Source organism: Pyxicephalus adspersus, chromosome Z, assembly GCF_032062135.1.
Source record: "Pyxicephalus adspersus chromosome Z, UCB_Pads_2.0, whole genome shotgun sequence".
Lineage (NCBI taxonomy): Eukaryota > Metazoa > Chordata > Amphibia > Anura > Pyxicephalidae > Pyxicephalus > Pyxicephalus adspersus.
In genome coordinates, this window is record NC_092871.1 from 33,568,454 (window position 1) to 33,569,352 (window position 899).

The window sequence follows — 899 nt, forward strand, 5'->3', positions numbered from 1 at the left end:
CCGGCCCTGTGCCCCCTAACGCCACGTATGTCGGTCCGGCCCTGTGCCCCCTAACGCCACGTATGTCGGTCCGGCCCTATGCCCCCTAACGCCATGTATGTCGGTCCGGCCCTGTGGCCCCTAACGCCACGTATGTCAGCCCGGCCCTGTGCCCCCATAGGGCAACATATATCGGTCCAGGCCTGTGCCACCTAACGTCACATGTCGGTCTAGCCCTGTGCCCCCCTAGGGCTACATATATCGGTCCAGCCCTGTGCCCTCTAGTGCCACGTATGTTGGCCGGGCCCCCGTGCCCCCTAGTGCCATGTACTCAGTGCTGGGAGCCCCTAGGCCTGCTGTACACCCACCTGTTGGAGTGGAAGCGGTGCAGGGGGTCGGTGCGGTGACAGGAGGACAGCTGGCAGCCGAAATCACTGACATCCAAGCAACCCTCTTCACTGATACTGCCCCGCTGAGAGAGAAGGGGGAAGGGCTCGTCAGGGGCCAGGAACTTCTCATACAGGCCCTCCGACATGGTGCACAATGAGTTGTCCTATGTAATGGCTCGGAGCTCCCGCTCACCCATCCCTGGGTGTCCTTCCTCTGCTGGGTGCTGGAATTGGTCCACCAGAATCGGCTCACCAGCTTAAGCCCTCGGCCAGCTGAAGCACCATATGTCGCAGCTTTTCCCGGGACGCGCACAGATAGCCCAGGCCCTGCTTCCTCTCTGTGCAAGGTGTGCGAGGCGGGGCAGCGCCACCTACAGGCCGGGAGACCCATTGCAAGGAGAGACATTCACCAGCCTGGCCATTTCTGGGATGGTGTCAGCCTAGTGCTGAGAACTCGAATAATTTCACAATAATAAATAAAAAAATGAAACTAATGCATAAATGTATATTTACACCTCAATCATTATTGTT

The 899-nt window shown here is 58.5% G+C and overlaps 1 protein-coding gene across 1 annotated transcript in view; it reads right to left on the minus strand.

Moving 5' to 3' along the window:
- FAM199X (family with sequence similarity 199, X-linked) overlaps positions 1-710 on the minus strand; it is a 10,326-nt gene extending 9,616 nt beyond the window's left edge. Inside the window, exon 1 of the mRNA XM_072429652.1 lies at positions 348-710. Coding sequence (XP_072285753.1) covers positions 348-514 — 167 coding nt within the window. The 5' untranslated portion in view covers positions 515-710. The remainder of the gene's footprint in view (positions 1-347) is intronic.
- Positions 711-899: the final 189 nt, after the last annotated feature.